This window comes from Poecile atricapillus, chromosome 15 (assembly GCF_030490865.1).
Source record: "Poecile atricapillus isolate bPoeAtr1 chromosome 15, bPoeAtr1.hap1, whole genome shotgun sequence".
NCBI classification, from domain to species: domain Eukaryota; kingdom Metazoa; phylum Chordata; class Aves; order Passeriformes; family Paridae; genus Poecile; species Poecile atricapillus.
In genome coordinates, this window is record NC_081263.1 from 10,809,265 (window position 1) to 10,826,816 (window position 17,552).

At 47.7% G+C, this 17,552-nt stretch overlaps 1 protein-coding gene across 3 annotated transcripts in view; it reads right to left on the minus strand.

Annotated features, from left to right (window-relative positions):
- The window catches only part of PPP1R16B (protein phosphatase 1 regulatory subunit 16B), a 59,682-nt gene that overhangs the window by 11,166 nt on the left and 30,964 nt on the right, over window positions 1–17,552 (minus strand). For all 3 annotated transcript variants that reach the window (XM_058850604.1, XM_058850601.1, XM_058850603.1), the window contains exons 4-5: window positions 2,826–2,896; window positions 760–905 (exon numbers count right to left, since the gene is read on the minus strand). In XM_058850604.1, coding sequence (XP_058706587.1) covers window positions 760–905; window positions 2,826–2,896 — 217 coding nt within the window. The remainder of the gene's footprint in view (window positions 1–759; window positions 906–2,825; window positions 2,897–17,552) is intronic.

The window sequence follows — 17,552 nt, forward strand, 5'->3', positions numbered from 1 at the left end:
TCCTGGATGACAGCACTGAAGTCTCCCTCCCTGAGGAAGCAGCAGCAGGCACGGCTGTGCAAGGCAGCAGGTTAACAATCCCAAAGCACCAGCACTCTGGGGAAGGGAGGAGAGGCCTCCAGACACAGGCAGGATGCACCTCAGGTGCTCATCAAACAGCTCAAAACACACCTGGTTTCCTCCTCCTTGCTGGCAAGTCTAGAAAGACTTGAGCTTTAGGGACTTGGTCAAGCACCCTGTGTCACCACTGGGGATCAAAGATCGCAGGAAATTTACTGATCACTAATTAAGACCCAGTGAGACAGGTCACCAAGTTCACCCAGGCGTCTGAGCTGCACCAACACTGCTGCCCTCCTACACTGCTGTCTGCTTGACTGGGGCTGGAAGATCTGAAGTGGTGTTTAGGAGCTTCAGGGTGGACCCTGCTCCTGTTTCTACCCCACCATTGACAACAGTTCCACAGGCACACACAGACACACCAGAATACAGGCAAAAAGGGGAAAATTTTGGCCCAGTCTCCAGAAGCTTCACAAAACTGAACCTAGCAATCTAGGGTTTTATTGTCTCCTCAGCCTTTCTGCTCTTCCTCCTTCCCCCACTTCTCCCCCAAGCAGGAAGGACTCCCATGAGCAGCCTGAAAGCAGGGAATAATCACCACTGCTGCAACCTCCTAAGGTACTAATCAATCTCAGTTTCCATCCACAGAAGCTGTGGGCAGAATCAGACCTGCAGAAAGGACAGACACAAAAAGCCACCTACTGCTGGATGAGGATCTTCACCAGGTTGATATGACCACACGTGGCTGCTGCATGCAGTGGAGTCCACAGCTCGTTGTCCTTGGCATTGACATTGGCCCCGTGGTTGAGGAGGAGCTTGACTATGTCCTCATAGTTGTCTATGCAGCACTGGGGAGCAAGAAATGCGGACAGATTGGGTTTTTTTAAACTTTGGGAAAATGAGGGCTCATACTTGCTCAGCTGTGAAATAATAAAGGGCACCTGGACATGGAGACCGACTTTATCCTGCACTGCTTGGCAAGGAGCATCGCCAGCAGAGCTAAGCACCAAATTGAGCACCAGCAGGTCAAAAAGGAAGGACACCTGCACTGGACAGACCAAAGGGTCACTGGTGATTTCCAGGGCCTTCTGGTGTGTGGGCAGAACCAGCAGGGAACAACAGCAAACTCACTCATGGCTTCCATTCCACTGGGTCTTCCATATTCAAGAGCAAACAGCAGGAATTCAATGTAACCAGTATAACCACATACCAAGGGATGAGCTGACAAGTTGACATTCCCTTTTCTTAGGGAAAATCCCACACACTGGCATGTGATGTGTGAACTCTCAGGAGTTCACCCTACCTACCACAGTTATCTGGAGAGGCACAAATTGGATTCCCAAAATTATGAACTACTCTGCAGGGCACTTTTCACTTCCTGAAAAAAAAAAAATAGCTTCCTTCCTGCATTTAGAGTATAGCCCAGCAGGCCAGAAGGGCCTCAACCTCTTTCCTTTGGTGAAGGTGGAATTTGCTCTTCGATCCACCTCTTGTTCACCTCTAGAGATGAATGTGCATGTGATAAAGGCATTAAAATCAGATTTATTCTTGTGCAAGAAGCCTGTTTGTTGCCTGTGGCACTGCTGCAGAGCCACACAGCTCAGCACACAGTGCAGGGCTGAATTCCAACACACAACAAGCATGCCAGCAGCTGAGTGACAAGGACCTTTCAGGTATTTCTATTTTGTTCACCATTTGTACATGGAAGTGGGCTTAAAGTCATGCCTGTCACACAGCCAAGTTAGCACAGAAGTGGAAGGAAGTCACATTCACTGAAGGAATGCTAATGTGCCCACTGAGGGGCTTCTCTGTGCTCAGGGATTCAGTTAATTCCAGCAGATACAAAGCTCCCATCAGAACTCCCAATGCACCTTTACAACCTCTCAGTGGGCAAGGTGGGATTCTCCAGGCATTAGAAGCTGGCTGGGAAAGCAAGGAGACAGTCAGTGTTTCTCTGAGTGCAGGACAACATCTCTGTGGAGAGGTGATGGTGGTGGGGACCTTTTGTTCTTCCAGGAGCCAGTTTGCATTTTTAAACAAACATTCATCCAGCTTTGAAGAGAGCAGGCGACTGGCAAAAGAATCCAAAATCCCAAGTCAATGGGAGCATTCAAAGCAGGGAGTTGTGGCCAGAAAACCCTGAGTGCTCCTGTGACAACCATGCCACTGTTGTTTGAGGCTGTGGAGGCGGCAGCTGCCAGGCACGGCCAGTCCCACGTGCCTGAGAAAGGATAGAAAAACCCTTATGGAAACAGCACACAGGCTCCAAGGAAGGCCACAGACCTACACACCACTACAGCAAGTCTGTATTTCACTGGTGATCAGCTACTGCCATCCCATACAGACTTTGGGAGTCCCTGAACCCACAACGAGCAGCAGTGGATTCTTCAAGGATCTTGGGCATCACTTATTTAAATCACTTTCAAAACTCATGGATTGCCAAGGTCTCTAAATGTGAGTTAATCTGCTATGAGAATGTAGAGCCCAGTCCTACAAAAATTAAAGGGAAATTTAAGAAATTAAAGGAAAATGCTGTTCACATGTGAAGTCCAGCCCTGACCCCTGAGCTCTTATTATCACTGAATAAAATCTGGGATACAGCAAGGAAAGGGTGTGATCTCAGTTTGCTCCCCAAGATTGCCAGCACAATGTGGTGAAGTTTTACTGCTTTAACTGAGGAAAAAAAGGGGAATCTAAGAGGTGTCCCTGTTAGAGCTGGCCAGGCTGGCTGAGCAGGAGGATGAAGGTGAGCTCCTGGCACGCCTCACCTGATGCAGCGCAGTTAATCCATCCTCATTGCACAGGTCGGGGCTGATGTTGCTCTTCAGCAAGTAACACACTGCAAGGCAAGGACAGAGGAGAGTCAGAGCAGCCACCCTGGCACAGCTCGTGCTCTCAGCCAGCCCTGGGCTGTCCAAAGCAAGGCAGATCACCCCACTGCTGTGGGCAGAGCTGCAGGAGCCACAAACCCAGCACTGGCTTGTCACAGCAGTGAGAGCAGAGCCTTCCTGGGATTATCCAGCAGAGAGCACCAGCACACAATTTTCCCCCAATTTCCCTCCAAAGGAGACTTAACACAGTTACAATTTTTATTCAGTTGTGTAGGAACAGTCTCCATTTTTGCCGTGTGCTTCACAATGCCCGAGTGCAGCCTCTGCACTCTGCGGCCCAGGAGAGCCCCGAGGGGATTTTGGGGTCTCCACTTAGAGCCATGAGAGAGATTCCTCCCACCATGAGAGGGATGAGGCCTTCCCTCAACAAGTGATCTATCCATGATGAGAAACCAAATACATTCAGGGCCCTGCCACACCTAAATACACCAGGGGTGCTTTGGACACTTCACTCGAGCTGCTGGGGGTTTGGGGAAAGCTTCCCAGAGGCTTTAGTTTTTAATCACTGCTTTGGGGGGAATGGGTAACATTTATTCCATTAAAATGCAAATTTCTGAAACACATGAAAAGTCATTAGCACCAGGTGAAATCCATACACAGGGCAATTGCAACAAGGCTGGCAGGGAGCATAAATTAATAGCAACACTTTGAAGAAACTCTTCAAAATCAACACTGCTGACAGATTTTTATGATCCATGCCCATTTTCTGCTGTTTTCTTGCTCATTCCCTGCTTTTTCTCCAGAGATTTCACTACTTAATGCTCTTCCTACCTCAAATGTCACTGACAACACAAGCACAAGCCAGAGGTTCATAATCATCTCCCCAGGGCCAGAGCAACAGATATTCACGTCACATCTTATTTGATGGCAGGCATGCAAGCACTGAGTGAAACCAGAGCTGCACAAGAAGGAGCCCTGACACAGCTGAAAGGGCAATAACCATCCTCAGAGCTGGCAATCAAAAACACTGCCAGGCTGCTCACTCCAAAGCATCCTGCAGCCTCTGATCCCTGTCCTGCTGTCAGAGGGAGCTCCTTCCCCAGCACATCCAAAGGGAAAACCATCTGCAGGGCTGTCCCTGGGGACTGAGCACTTCTGGCACGCAAAACAGAACATGGAAAACACACCCACCATGACATCAGTGATGATTTATGAGGCTTTGTTTAAAAGATCTGGAAAATGCACTCGCAAGAAAGGCAAATCGAAAGCAAAGTGAAATTTTGATTGGAAGCCACTGCTCTGACGTTATCACAAAGGAAGGCAAAACCAGCCAGAAGTGAAATAAAACACTTCACATCACGGAGTTGTTTCACCCAACTCAAAATGGATGCTTGGATTTACTTTTGCTGGAAATAATTTCGAGGCATGGACACCTGCTGGATAAAACTGCTGCAAAAAAGCAGAATACAGCAAAGACAAAACTCATCCAGCACCACAGTGAATCCAAAACCTCTGTTTTTTTTCCAGCTCAAAGGCCAGTGCAGGAAGCCCACGCCTACACTGGACTCACAGCCCCAACACTTGCATGCTTAACAGTAATAAGAGCACTGAACCTCAGCCAGTATATCCAATTTAATGACTCTGCTTCTACTGTTTCTGGCCAGCCCTGGGCTCTTGCTCTCCTAATCCAAGCTGAGTGATAGACGATTCACCAGTGGGTCTGTTTGTCTCTTATTTACGTTGGATGTTCTGCCATTAGGGTTTTAATTCAATCTCAGTCAGTTAAGTGCCATTGTGTACTAATGACACACAGCTCCATAATCATGTTTTGCCTGATTATGGAGATTTGGACAAGTAGATGCTGGCAAATTAACCTTGTAAGTGCTGTCTCTCCATGGGAAGAAGCAGCAGCATAAATCCCAGCTTGTTACAGGGTTTTGTGTCAAAGGCACTGTGATCATGGCTTGACAGAGCTTGTAAGAGGCCCTGAAGGGTTAAGGTTCACAGAAGTTTTAATCTTACCCTAAAGAAGCTTTGAATTCTTCACTAACCCCTGCAGCAGCCCTCGTGTTCGTGTTTGCAGTGCACCTCCCCTTGGCTCCCTTCTGTCCTCAGGACAAGCTCACCTTATTTCCCAGTGTCTCCCAACACACAGAAGACTGACAGCCACAAGGCACCAGAAAAGCTCAGAAAAGCCAGGTAGTGAAGCTAGGTGTGGATGTGGAACCTCTGAGTCCAGGAAAACAAGGCACGAAGAAGAGATCATCAGACTGCTTTCTGTTCTGTCCTAAGCTGAAGATTGCATTTCAGGGCTTCGCAGGGGAGCACAGGGTAAGGCAGCAACGAGCCCCCATTCCTGCCCAGCAACCCAAATTCACAGCAGAACACAGCCCCATTCCTGCCCAGCAGCCCAAATTCACAGAACACAGCCCCATTCCTGCCCAGCAACCCAAATTCACATCAAAACACAGCCCCATTCCTGCCCAGCAGCCCAAATTCACAGCAGAACACAGCCCCATTCCTGCCTGGAAACCCAAATTCACAGCAGAACACAGCCCCATTCCTGCCTGGAAACCCAAATTCACAGCAGAACACAGCCCCATTCCTGCCTGGCAGCCCAAATTCACAGAACACAGCCCCATTCCTGCCCAGCAGCCCAAATTCACAGCAGAACACAGCCCCATTCCTGCCCAGCAGCCCAAATTCACAGAACACAGCCCCATTCCTGCCCAGCAGCCCAAATTCACAGAACACAGCCCCATTCCTGCCCAGCAGCCCAAATTCACAGCAGAACACAGCCCCATTCCTGCCCAGCAGCCCAAATTCACAGCAGAACACAGCCCCATTCCTGCCTGGCAGCCCAAATTCACAGAACACAGCCCCATTCCTGCCTGGCAGCCCAAATTCACAGCAGAACACAGCCCCATTCCTGCCCAGCAGCCCAAATTCACAGAACACAGCCCCATTCCTGCCCAGCAGACCAGCAGCAGGGCATGAGGAGGCAAAGAGCAGCTTCATCACCCCCTCTCCCTGTGAGTGGCACATGGAGGGAGGACATGGACACCTTCTCCATGCCCTGTACCCAGGAACAGCCCTTCCCAAACAGCCAGGAAGTTCCTCCTTTCTGATAAACTTCAGGAGGAAATGTGCATTTTTTGGGTTATCCACTGCCCTAAGGCTAGGGAAGGGGGGCACATCTGTGCTGCTTTGCAGTGCTGGGCCCTCACCTGTGGCAGTGCCACCGACCTGCTCTGCTGTTTCACACACAACACAAGTTACAGGCACCTGAGCGTGCAAAACGCTTCTCTCTTCAAGCCCTGCCGTGGCACAGCTTCCCTGCAGAGCCCAACACCTTCTCCCCCAGCTCCAGGCATGACTGATGCTGTACAGGTAGGGAGCAAACACTTCAGCTCCAAGGACACAGATTAATCACTCAGCACCAGCTGATGCCTTCTGTTGGCTCACGGCTCAGCCTCCACTGGTGGAAGGACAATCCCCCCATATGCTCACGGAGCAGAGTGGAAATGAGCCCTCTGCCAGCCCCTGAGCCCACCAGAAGGGCTCTTTGGGGTCACATCAGCCTGTTCAGCATCAGGCTCCATGCTAACACCACGATTAACTTCTTAGAGAGCTCAGTGCCAGAAACGCTGAGCTCTGTCAGATCTGTGCGCTCACGTAGGCGGAGGCAGGTGGGGAGCAGGGGCTGGGTGCGTGGAGATTCTTTATTACGTGTTGAGCACAACTTGTGGGAAGCAGCTCCAAACGCATAGCGAATGAAGGAATGAAAATGATCACAATAAGAGCTGGGTGAACAAATTGTTGTGAATAATTCATTGCAAATTATATTAACTGAGCGATCACTCAAATGTATTTTCCATTATTCTCCTTGCTCTGCCTATAATTGAACCTCTCACACACCAAGATGGTGTACATTAATCTTCAATTTATATTTTATCATTCACATCTGTGCTGTGTTAAATGGAAAAAGCTCCTACAACAGCTGTAAAAATACAGCCTCGGTCTTAAATCTCTCTCCATCAGATGTCCCGGGGCTGCCTTAGAAAGATTCTCCTCCCCAAACACAGCAAACTGCTTCTCAGGAGCTCCTTCTCCTCCCAGCCTCACTTATTCTCCCCAAAAACTAAAAAGCAGGGGAAAGGCAAAAACAACACTGCAAAGGTCCTAAGGAAAATTCAACACGGGGCAATCGACTCTCTCGCCTGAAGAGTTGTTACAGTGCTATCATTTTTTAGTGGTGTTACTTCCCACTGAGTTTACACTGGAAGCAGCTTTTCCAGAAAAGTTCCTAAACCAGATGAAGAAAAAAAAAATGCCTTTGTTAGTGCAATTTCCCCTAAGTCAATAAGCTACACCATAAAATCCTGGATACTGTTACACTCCCGTCTATACCAAGCACTTGCATACCTCGAGCATTAATAACTCAAAAGAGGAAAAGCCAGCTGGAACTGATATGGATACCATGGAGGGATAAATAAAAAACCCAACAGACACCTTCCTGATAGGAGCTCCTGATTCCTCCCAAAAATATATAATGGCAAACTGCCTCTGCTGGCAAGCAGGCTTACCTGCGTGCTCCAAGTTTACATACACACACAGGCCATTACTTTTCAAAAATCCAGGTCTGTCTCAATCTTTTTTACTCAACAATTTCTCTTTGAAATCATCCAAACTCTTCAAGTTCACCTTTTGGTGAACGGGGCACTTTCAGGCAACCTTTAAAAGATGGGGTCCCTATGACAGTACAATAATTTCTGTATGTTCACACACGATTTCACTGCATAAAATGAAGTTTCACTTGGGTTAATAAAACATTTCTACGCATCGATCCAAGTCCCTTTCACCTAAATGCAGCTTTAGTCAGAGACCAGTGCAGCAGAAGCAGCTCCTTCCAGCATTATTTGTAGTGACATACAGGCAGGGGTGTTGGCAAATGTCTGCACAGACTGATCCCAGCCTGCCAGGCATGGGACTGTGGATGGGCTCAGCTACTTCAAAGCTGCATGTTTACTGCAGGGCTTTGCAGGGATATTTATTACACAGGAGAAACAATGCCAGGAAAACAGCACTGAAGCTGTGAGTGCTCTGCCAGCTTCCTAGCCCAGCATACAATGATATTCACATTTTACAGCATATCTAAACTCTGAGCAACAACAGGATGAACTCACTCAGCCTTATCCTCCACTCCCTGCAATGTACAACTGATAGCCCATGCTGGTTCATTGATAAACTCCACAGCTCCCTAAAGCTTTTTAAAGACAGAAAAACCCCACAAAAAGCAAAATGCTGCACTCAGACAGCTTCAAACACATAGTACACCTAAAAATAAATATGGCCCAGTTTGCCTGCTGAGCCAGCGACCGAGACATCCCATCCTGATTGATCACTGAGCTTTCTTGGGAAGGTTCAAAGCCTGCTAAACACTTCCCACCCAGTTTATAGCCAGGCACACACACTGCTTCTAAAATACCCACAAAACCTGGGAAGTCTGGAGAGAGGCCAGCAGAGCCCCATCTGCTTCATGCCACATTCACAGGGCAGGGACACTGCATGCAGCCACACTCAGTCCAGGTGCTGCTTCTCTCAAGGAAAATCTATTTCTGACTTTGATTCTTCTTAAGAGGGCACAGCCCTCCTCAGCCCTGAGGAGCCTGGTTTGCACAGCAGGGTTGGGGGCCTGGCTTATGCAAGTTTTATTCTGACTGCAAGTCAAAAAGTCATACATTTATTTAATGCATAGAGTCCAATTCTTTCTCCCCCTGTCTGTGAATATTTCAATCCATTTTTTTCTTTATGCTTTGACCCTTATCCATCACTGCAGCACCACAGCAACAAGAGCAATGCTACAAAGGGACAACCTCCTACAGCTGTTTCTCGGATGGATGTGCCACAGCCTGGCCCACACACCCTGCTGCATCCCACGTTTTTCCTGTTCTGCATGCAGGACTTCAAGCTCTGATAATCCACTTAGTGCTAGTGATGATAAAGCATCTTTCTTTAAAGGCTGCCATCCACCTGGGATTACTGGGATAAGGAAAGGTGCAAGTTACCCATCTGCAGCCATGGTGCTTGAAGGGTGTAGCAGAAACAAAGCCAAATGCATTTCAATTGGGAAAATAAAAATTAGAGGATGCTGCTGCCTGACACACCTTTCTGAAGATGTAGTGTCATGTTCAAAAGTATCCTGATCCTCTTATATCAGACCAACAGTGAAATTGGCCCACACTGGAAATGTTAAATACATAAAGCAAAATTAAAGTCAAAGATTACTTCCCTGGTTTCCCATTTGTCATCTGGTACTGGAAGAATAAATAAATCATTTTGGGATGGTTTTTAAACAGATGATGGGATTTGAAAGGGATGAGTGTTTTATGTAACCTTTGGGCTCAGCTGCCTTCAGCAGGATTGGTGTGGGCAGGGAGCCAGGAAAGCAGATTCCCCAATATCACTGTGACAGGAACACCTGGGCTGCCACAGAGCCTCTTCTCTCTTTACGAGACACTTCAGAGTAGTTATTCCAACAGTCCTGATTTAAACAGCACTAAAAAAAATATATTAACTCAGACTTTGGGAGGCATGGACCAAGCAACCCAAGGCCAAGTTTCCCAAGGATGACTCAGGAGTTTGGCACCAGCAGAGCAGAGCTGGCTTTTAGGGTGTGAGAGCTCACAAAGGGAATGGTCCTGCTGGGGTGGAAACCACACGAGTCAGTGGCCTGAGAAGGGAACAACAACATTCTCCAGCAGCAGCTCCAGGGGCACCTGCATCCCTCATCTCCTGAGTGCACACCTGAAATTTTGGGTTTGGTGGGCCCAAGCAGGTGAGCAGCACATCTCCTCTTAGGGTTTCTGGCAGAGCGAGACAAAGGGCACCTACAGAGTCAGTAACTCAACCAGGACCTCCTGTTCTACTCCTCTGGCTTCTTCCAGCTTTCTTCCTACAAAAAGCACTTCTTGGAAGTCATGACAACACCTGCAGATCCATTCAGACAACACAAAATCAACACAACATGTGCCTTTTATCTGAGCAGCACAGAGGATCTCACTTGTATATGCCTTCAGAAACTTTTGATGTGTTGGACCAAAATCCATCTTCTGAGACAAGGAGCCTCAGCACCTGTTTGTACTAAGTTTAAAAGAAATGAAGTCTTTCAGGGTACCAGAAAGGAAAAGCATCATAAAAATTAATTTGCTTTAATAGAAATGACAGCCTGAGAAGTGTTTAAATGAAAGGGAGCAATGGTGCCAGGAGGGAAACTTCTGCAGCTGTCTGAGTCCATGAAGAGCTTCCCCAGCCACATGAACACAATAACCTAACAGGTGATCAGAGGATCAGAATTGCAAAGGCCCCCTCCAACCTCCACACAGAGCCAGACTGACAGGATTTGCAAGAGGATACTCTGATGTGCTCCGTGGAGCAGGAAATAGTTCCTATTGCCATTTGAAAGTGCTCTTAGGTTCCAGAGCCTCTGCCCCAGCTCGTGTTTCAGGCATCCTATGGCCCCAGCTAAGCAGCTGTATGGTGACCTGAACCACATGAATGTTTTCAAGAGTTTCAATTATAAAACAGGAAACTTTCTACTTAGAGTAACGGAAGAGAGGTTGTGGTGGAGGGTGGGGAAATACAGATCTGCTTTTCAAGCTGCCCTGAGTTTATGCTGAACAGTTCCCTGCAGTGACAGCCTGCTGACCACATCCCAGGAGCTCGTGGCAGACTGGGCTCTCCTCCTGTGCCCCACTTCAGACACTCTTGTTCTGTGTCCTGCTTCTCTAACCACACCCTGGACTGTCCCCTCTGCTCTGGCTGTTTCAGTCTCTTCTCCACTCTGACCTCAATCAACACTGCTTATTGTTGTTTTGTTTTCTCCCACCTCCAAATCTGTCTCTTTTTGGTTTGGGATGAGCACACTGGGGATGGAGATCTTTCAGAGGCAGGGATCCACACCCTTAGGTGTGCACTCCTGAGGCAGGCTGTGAGCAGGACACACACCCAGAGCAGCCCAGCTCTGGGGGACAGTGCCACAGGGAGCTGCTGCCAGCCCAGGGGTGCCTCACACCATCACACACAAGGGGAGGCCAGCAGTGAAAGATCAGCAGATCTCCACCCTCACCCTCTGCTCCTCAGCAATGCTCCCAGCTGGAAATGCCGTGCTGCCGAGCAGTGTGCGAAGGGAAATGTCTGTAAAAGCAGAAAATCACCCCTCCACCCCCTTTTTTAATATCAGATAAAGACAGAATATGGTTTCATTTTAAAAAACAAACATTACAGAAAAAATTTCATGCAAGTTTAGCAGCAACCTGAACTTTACCAGAGAAGCCCTGGCAATCCTTAGCAGCCCTTTTGCTTTTGAAACCTGTAATTATTCAGCAGGAAAATTTTACACATTTCAGAGATTTGAATTTCAACAGTACCTTCCATCCAGATATCTCCCAAAGTGCAGCTTCCATTAGAGGAGTGAGCTCCAGGCTATCTCCTGGGATTTTACAATCAGTTTTTGCCTTGTTTCTCAGCTGTGATATCTCAGCCCTAGTTAGACCAAGGCTCTGGAGGCTCAGGGACCTTTCCTTGCCAAGGTCATGGTGACATCCATGGCACAGCTGTGACACTGCCCTTGAGCTCAGGTCCCAGCTCTGCCCTTTAAGCACAAGAAAACTTTACTCTCCCCCATCCTTTCTGTTGTTTAGCCAAGAGCATTTGGACACAGCAGGTGAAGCCTCAGTGCTAACAGCAATTTTTTATCCCTACTCCCACATGCCCAAGTCCCAGAAGTTTGTAATTTTTAAGGGCTGATCAAATCTCACTATTTCCCCAGATTTTCCAACCACTGCTCTTTCAACCTTCATTTCATCACCTGTCACACAGACAAATCACACAGCCCACAATTTATCCTTCGTATTAACAAAGCAGTGCATTCAAATTTGCTCTCCAGGTCAAACATCTTCAATCCCAAAGCAATCCTTAAATCCAGTATCCCGTGGTTACCAACAAACTCTTGTCAGAGAAGTCAACTTTATCTGTGAACACCATCACCAGAGGTATTCAGCACTGCATAGAAACCAGCTCATAGATGTGAGAGTGGAATCAAAGCTGAGCACCTGAGCTGGGCAGAAATGCAGGTTTTTCACAGCTACAGTGGTGCTTACAATAAATGAGATAGAGACTGCAAACAGGCCTTCAAATTTGGCCAAAACAAGCAGGCACGCAGTCATATAACCTGGCTTGGTCTATATCCTGCCTGTGAGTACTGTGCACACAGATCACCTTGTTTTAATAATTATCTCATCTGTTCCATCACACAAAGTTGAAAACTCTCTCAAACAACTTCTGCCCCAAGCTCCATGTGATTTCTGCTTGCCACCACTTCAAGAAGCAGAAGACGAGCATTCCCAGGCAAGGTGGTGCTTTACAGCTCTGTGACTGCTGGGAGGCTGCTCCAGAGCTTGACAGGTCATTTAGACCTTAGAGAGGTAAAATAAAGCCCAACTGGCTGTGCTCACCCATCCCTGCCCCGTGCACAGACACCAAAGTGCAGCCTCATGTGAACTCGGGACAGCTTTTGCTGCCAGCTCTCCTCTGCTGAGCTTCCGACCCTTTGATGCAGAAAAGAAAGGAACTGAGCATGGGGTTGGCAGCACTTTCCTTTTTCACCTCACTTTCAAAAGCTATCTCCATCAGCTTCAATCTTTCATCTGCACAATACAGCCTGAACTCAGCAAACCCCTTCAGATTAGTGATGGGCAGAGAGAGAAAAGCTCTCAATTTCCTGCCAGGGTAACAAGGATGCTCCCTTGAGGAAGGAGAGGTTTGGGGTCCAAACCTACTGCAGCTCAGGCTGGAGCTCTGAGCTCATGACTCTACCAGCCTTTGGGGCAGTCTGAGAGCCTTTTACTTAACATAAAGAGGAAAAGAACTGAAAGTCTCCTCCAGAAAGTGCTTTGCCTCATGCTTCAAGCCAGGTCACTGATGTGAGACAAGCACTTCAGTTTCTGTGCATACATTGATTTATTTATTCTTAATTCTTTGCTTTGTGTTTACATGCTGAGCTTATTATACATATTATGTGTTATATGAATATATTATTGTAATATATATTAACTAAATGCATAGTTCAAACCACCAAATTAAAAAATACGTCATTCCTGCAGCTCTTACATAGGTTTAAAGCACCCCACTTATCAGAGCAGTATCTCTGAACATTGAAGCTCCTTGATGCTGGGAACAAGGAGTTACAGGCAACAGCAGAGAGCAGAGAGAGCACAATATATCCCACTTAAAATCAAAGAATTGCTAAGGCTGGGAAAGACTTCTAAGACCATCAAGCCCAACCATCTGTTGACTTCTCTCCCTTCATCCCTGCGAGAGGACTCTTACCCCAGGATGAAAGACCAAGGTGGAATTGTAAGTGAAATGCCTCCCCCAGCCTCTGCAGCAAGAGGCAGCTCAGAAGAGTTCTACTTTTCCTTTCTGCACCAGTGGAGAACAGCTTCAGTTTGCCAAAGTGTATCACATTTCCCAATAAAATAGCAGTTTACAAAATAATTAACAGCCATTAAAATCCCCCATTATGTTTTGTCACTAGCAACAGCAGGACCATTCTCCTCCCAGCAGCAGTGAAAACCCTGCTTATTTCTGTAGTAAACCCAGTGCTGTTAATGAGCCATTTTATCCCATCCTGTTTGTTTCTGAAAGCTCCCTCACCTGCAGATCCCTCTTATCAGGGAGTTTTTCATTACATATTTAACACTACAAGAGCCTGAGTGCCACGGACCACCTTTGAGCTGTCTCAGTGCAGGAATGGTGACATCCATCTTCTGGGCTTGAATGGCAGGCTGCCCTGTGCTAACTGCACCCCTTACACCGAGGAGTAAAGGGGGAGAGAGCCTCCTTACTCCCTCCTGCCGTGCTGCTTGAGGAGAACAGAGTACATGATCAAATTAACTCAAATAACCCCGATTTTGAACGTTAAGACAAGAGGAAAGCCAGGCTCCAGCTTTGCATCATCCCCCATCAATTCCACAGCCTAATATTGTGACTTGAACGTTTACAGGAACAACAAAATGCTTTAGTAGCTCAACCCACCTTGATAAGTTCATTAAAGTAATTAATGCTGAAGTGGCTGCTCACACCGCTCTGCTGACAGCACTAATTACAGCCTGCAGAGGTGGATGCCAGTGACAGCAAAGGGGACCAGGAGCTGGGAACACACAGGAACAGGCAGATGTGCAGCCCTGTGCCATCCCTGGGGCTGGACCCAGCACTCCCCTGGTTCCTCCTGCTCCAAACCCCAAAATTCAGCACCTCCAGCACAGAGTGTAACCAAGCAACTCTGGCAGCTTCTGCTGTTCTTCTGCAGACCAACAGCCAGCAGAGGAGACCTGGAGCATCCTCCTGAACACCTTTCTGAGAGCAAGCCCTTCATTGACAGGAGTAGGGCTGGCTAGCCAAGGTGACAGGGCTCTTACAAGCCCTCACAAAGGCAGCAATCCAAGTGTTCTGGTTGCTGGAGATTTCATGGACCATGTAATCTCCTGTGAAATGAAGTGGGAGGGTTGTACTCTCCCTCACTGAACCAGGGGTATAACCTTTCTCACACAAGAAGTCCTGTCCTGAAGGCATGGGCAGAGACCCCCACATGCTCACTGTGACTTGTGCCAAGAGCACCTGTGTCTGTTTTGGGAGATGCAGGAGATCTGAGCCTCATTTCCAGATCTGTGATCAAGCACAAGATCCCTCCCCAGCTGGTTTTGGTTCACCTTAGTCTGGGAAAAACACAGGCTTAAAGAAAATTATTATTTTTCCAGTCAGTTGTTTGTAAAAAATGCTTTTATTATGCTTCCCACATTTCACAGGCTGAGGCAATCCCACTCCAGCCCTCCATCAGCACCCAATTAGCGCTACAACAGAGAAATCCTGTTTCTTTCTGTTCATTTGATCACAAAGGATCATTCCCAGGGAAAGGAGCCCACCCCACCAGGAGCATCCAACGAGGTCTGGATCTCACACAAGCAGCTGCAACCAGTACAGTTGTATAATGGAAACCTGACCTACAAACCCTGAACCAAATTCTAGTTGTTCCCCTTTGAGGAGTGAGCATGTGAAGCTCCTCAAATGGAGCTCATCCTCTGCCCTGGCTGCTGCCACTCCCACAGCTGTAATCCTGGCTTGGCCCCACATCCCAACCTCTGTCACCTCTGCTCCATCCAGCATAGCTGAGAGGAAGAGGACCACCAGCAAAAAGTGATTTAAAATGGGTCCTGGCTACATAAACAGCATCATCTGTGCCACCTACAGCTCAGGGATGGACGTGTTTTGTTTGGTGGCCAAGCTATCCACACATCACCACCCACTTCTGGCCTGAAGGACACACAAAGGACCAGCTGGGGCTGCCACTTCCACCAAACAGGGCACCAGCAACACACACATCCCTCAGGGAGCAAACAGCCTGCTCTGGGGACAGAACAGCTGTCTGGGCTCAAAGGTGGCAACCAGGTGACACAGAGTTTTTGGGACAGACAGCATTAACCTCTCTGCTGCCAGAGCCCTGCTCTCCAGCACAAACCCAGCTCCTCAGGAGGGCTCTTTCTGTGCACAGACCCAACAAACCAGATTGGTTTGATTTGGTTTTGTGCCTGTGATGCACCACAGCATCAAAGACATTAGGAACATATTGCACCAGAGAGTCTAACAAATAACGCACCCATAAAAGCAGAGATGAAAGCTCAGCACACGCAGGCAAATCACAGCAGCTGGGAACTGCAGAGTCACCCTGGGAAGGGGACAAGAGGCAAGGCAAAGCCATCTCCTCCTCCACCTCTCACCTGCCAGGGCAGCCCCAGTCAGATGGGAATTTGGACAGACCTGAGCCCCAGAGCAGCTCTGCAAGATGCACAAACCTTCCCTTGGGTTTCTGTTCTGCAGTAAAATTCCAAAAAGCATTAAAAGGTGTTTTTTCAAAGGACTGTGAAAGGAACAGGAGCTCTCATAAGGAGGTCCTTACACTGTCAGCAGTTTTGAGATGCTTTGCAACCATCTGATCCCTCTTTCCCCATATTTAAATCAAGGGGTTTCTTCAGAGAGTGGACTAGATGTGAATGACAAGGTTTCCCAGCTCCCTGGCTGGAATTCCCTTCTTCTCCTACAGTCTTGCTAAAAAAAAGGAGAAATTTGCTGTTGGATGAAGCACTTTCCCAGCAGTGATGGACAGGGGCCAGGCTACACTGACCCACTGACCAGTCCCACTTGGCCACACTCCTGGGCCAGCTGCCACGTGTCTGTGCCACCCAGGGCACAGGATCTCCCCTCACAGATGACACTGCCCTCTCAGTGAGAAACAGCTGGATAAAAGCTGCCCTGTCCAACTCATCCCAAGAGAAAAAGCAGCCCAGTCAGGAAGAGGCTGTTGAGCCAGCTGGGAAGATGCTCCTTTTCACCCCACCTGCCTTCCCCAGTGGGCAGTTTGTGTGTTACAGACACCAGGGGCACAGTGAGAGAGGTTTCAGCCACCACATGTGACCACAGTGGATAATAACTCACTAAACACCTGATTTACTTAATGACTGTAGCAGCAGCTTTGCAAAACGAGGGTGATTCCAGAGGCAGTGGGAGCTTTGCTGCTGCTCCAAGTCCCAGGAAGAGCAGCCAAGCCCCACAGCAAGGCAGGAACACTGAGATTTCCCCCAGCTGCTCTTCTCTTGTCTCACAGTACTGAAAACTGGGACTCATGGAGAGCAAGCAAACAAGCCATGGCACCCACTGAACTCTGCTGTAAATCACGTGCAGGGACAGCTCTTCATGCAGAAGTGACAAGGAACATGTGTCTGAAATGGTTTTATGGCACATCAGCATAGAAAATGGTTTTATGTCCCTAAAAGCAAGTGCTTAAAATTCTGAGATGTCACAGATTTTAATCCTGAGCTAATTTTTGCCTCTCTTCTATGCTGCATCATACATCACTGGCTTCAAGAGAGCAGAACTCTCAAAAATCAGATGTCCTGAAGCTAGAGTAGAAGAAAATTATGTTTTCTATGGCAAATCAGTTCAACAGAGGCTCAATAAAACATGATTGATAATTAGTGTTTTCTTTTCAGCAGCTAGTAGCAATTGTCTTCTCCTTAAGCCTAGTGCATTTGCCAATTTAAAACTAATCTGTCCAAAAATGAAACAAAACATCTGCCAAAAATTCCCAGTGAATCTTGGTTAAGATTTACAAAGTTCTACAGCAGAGTGTCACCTGCTACAGCATCAAACAACTCAACAGTAATTAGGGTAGAGCTGAGACAGCCTTGTGGAAAGAGCCACCAGGCAAATGGAAAATGGATGGGAATAGCTAAATCAGTTTAGATTTCCTTAACAGAGGTAGATCAAAAGAAAACTAACCCGATTAGGAGGGAGAGAGACACTGATCCAGATTCATGGAGTAAAGCAGAGCAGCTATAACATGATATTTATGCCTGTTTTCCTTTCCAGGGCTGCACAAAGCATCAGCATGTACCAGTAGATCTGGCCCAGTTTTATGGGCTAAGGGTAGACCCCTTTAAACAAGGACAGCTTCTCTTCTCCAGTTTACTTACCCAGTTAAGCAACTGTCCAAAAAAAAAAAAATTTAAAATAGGCCATAAAAAAAAGCCTCCCAAGTGCAATTAAATG